The following is a 2,452-nucleotide window of genomic DNA, read 5'->3' on the forward strand; positions in this document are numbered from 1 at the left end:
TTCAGGGGAAGGGCTATCCAGCCCTGACACAGGCTGCTCAGGGCAGAGGTGGAGTCCTCATCCCTGGAAAGGCTCAAAAAAGCACGTGGATGTGGCACTTGGGGACATGGGTTAGTGCTGGCCTTGGCCGTGCTGGGGGAACGGTTGGACTCGACGATCTCAGGGGACTTCTCCAACCTCGAGGATTCCATGGGGAAACAAAACCTTTCTGGCTCGTGGTGCACCCTCTGGATTCCAAAGGCTTCCAGCACCCAGAGTGTGATGTGACACCCCACCTGCTTCTCACCTGTCCCTTGACCTGCTGGATTTTCCTTTCCATGAACATCCCGAATCCAGCCCCTGTGGGTGTTCGGTGCTGAGGGGGACACATCCCCCTGCCCCACCTGTGCTACCTGTGCCCAGGACTTGCATTCCTTTGGTTTCCTGCCCCTCTCACTCTGTCTGTGTTGTCCTTGCAGGGGTGTGAACACGTTCTCTCCAGAGGGGAGGCTCTTCCAGGTGGAATATGCCATCGAGGCCATAAAGGTACGTTAAAACGTTTCCAAACTGTGACATTTAGGGCTCCTTCAAACCCCAGGTATGGGTTGGTCAGGACTGATCCAGGCTGTGCCTGTTTCCTCCAGCCAAACATCCCACAGCTCTGATCTTTTATGGGTCACTAAGAACCAAAACCCATTGATTTTCCCCAAAATTCAGTGGAATGTTCCATCCCCTGTCCTACCAAGTGATTTATCCCCAAACCAAACCCAATCCGAAGCTGTTTTTCCCCAAATCAAACCTAAAAGGCTTCTTGGGTGGATTTAAAATCTGGAGATTGTTATGAGCAAACCCACCTTTGCAGGGCCAAATGGGGTTTAAGTATCCTTAATTGGTAAATGGGGATTAAAATATCCTTAATTGATAAATGTCCTTAATTGATAAATATTCCTGTTTATTGTATTTATAGAATGTGGATGTTGATTGGTAATGGCTTAAATTTGGAAGAAGCAAGTCAAGTTATGAAGGGAAAAAGCTCTGAGGTGTTTGGATTGGGGAGAAGGGTCCTGGCTTCATCTTTTCTGTGTTGCTTTAGCTCTTTGGAGCACTGAAAAGAGGAATAAAGTAATAATGTAACAGAAAAAGTATTAAAAGTATCAAGGACTAGGGAATTAAAGCTCCCAGGAGGATGTTGGTGACCATGCTGGCTTCATAAATTAAAACACATCTCCTGCCAAGACCTGTGACTGTAGGTGCAGCTTTCCAGGGAATCTTGGGGTTAGAACTAAAGCCTGTGTCTTGAAGTGGATGTTGGGAGCTGTTAGCACTGCACACTGCAGCTGATCATGCCAGGAAGTTCCATGGTGGGGAAAAGCTGTGAGTGCTGGGAGCAAGGTGGGATCAAGGCAGGGGCTGGTGGGATCAAAGTGGGATGAGGGTAATTGTTGGTGGGATCAAGGATCGAGTTTAGGAGCTGGCGGGATTAGGGTGGGGACCAATGTGGGGCTTGGTGGGATTAAATAGGATCAAGGTAAGGGTTGGTGGGATCAAAGTGGGATCAAAGAAGGGGTTCTTCAAGGCAGGGATTTGTGGGATCAAGGTGAGAGCTGGTGCAATTGAGGTGGGATCAAGGCAGGGGCTGATGGGATCAAGGCGGGATCCAGGAAGGAATGGGTGGGATCAAGGCAGGATCATGGCAGGATCCAGACAAGGACTGCCAGGAGCCCCTGAGATCTGTCCCTTTGCTTGTGGCCGTGGTGCCACTGAGGTGTCCTGCAGTCCCTGGGTAGAACTGACTGCCTGGGACTCTGGAGAGAACAGGAGCTTATGGAAAGCCAAGTGCCCAAGCCCGAGGTGCAGCAGGATTTGTACTGACGTGGGAAATCCTCTCGCCCTTTAAACTCTTCTTTCCCTCTGGCAGAGGAGAATTCCCAGGGCCTTTTACACTCACCAGGCTCCACAAACTGCTGTTGCTTGAAAGATGAAGGATGTGCAGCAGCCCCACTGGGTTCTCATGGGAATCACATGGATTTCACCTTCCCCATTCCCTCCTTCAAGGAATAAGCTTTAAAATCCACCATGCAAAGCCAGAGTGGGTTTGTGTGTGGGTGATGCAATTGAATCCAAACCAACACACCTGCAGATAAGTCAGAATTACCATTGAGCTGGAGCCTGTGGTGGTGTTTTCCAGCTTGGCTCCACAGCCATCGGGATCCAGACCTCAGAGGGAGTTTGCCTGGCTGTGGAGAAGAGGATCACATCTCCCCTCATGGAGCCCAGCAGCATCGAGAAGATCGTGGAGATTGACTCCCACATTGGTACAGAGAAGGGATTCAGCCTTGGGGGTCCCTCTGGGTCAGCTCTGGGAGCACCCTTAAAACTGTGAATTATTTATAATAAGAGTCTGTGCTATGGGAATTCGGGAAGTCGTGTTTTGGGATGAGCTGTCCCTGCAGGCAGTTCTGCCTGGAGCAGG

General features: G+C 50.2%; 2 protein-coding genes across 2 annotated transcripts in view; one reads left to right on the plus strand and one right to left on the minus strand.

The window, feature by feature from the left end:
* Positions 1-325, minus strand: part of SYPL2 (synaptophysin like 2) — a 7,183-nt gene extending 6,858 nt beyond the window's left edge. The window contains exon 1 of the mRNA XM_017739802.1: positions 287-325. Coding sequence (XP_017595291.1) covers positions 287-325 — 39 coding nt within the window. The remainder of the gene's footprint in view (positions 1-286) is intronic.
* A 97-nt stretch (positions 326-422) lies between these two features.
* PSMA5 (proteasome subunit alpha 5) overlaps positions 423-2,452 on the plus strand; it is an 8,956-nt gene continuing 6,926 nt past the window's right edge. Inside the window, exons 1-2 of the mRNA XM_008638007.2 lie at positions 423-525; positions 2,168-2,294. Coding sequence (XP_008636229.1) covers positions 2,246-2,294 — 49 coding nt within the window. The 5' untranslated portion in view covers positions 423-525; positions 2,168-2,245. The remainder of the gene's footprint in view (positions 526-2,167; positions 2,295-2,452) is intronic.

This window comes from Corvus brachyrhynchos, unplaced genomic scaffold (assembly GCF_000691975.1).
Source record: "Corvus brachyrhynchos isolate BGI_N302 unplaced genomic scaffold, ASM69197v1 scaffold67, whole genome shotgun sequence".
Lineage (NCBI taxonomy): Eukaryota > Metazoa > Chordata > Aves > Passeriformes > Corvidae > Corvus > Corvus brachyrhynchos.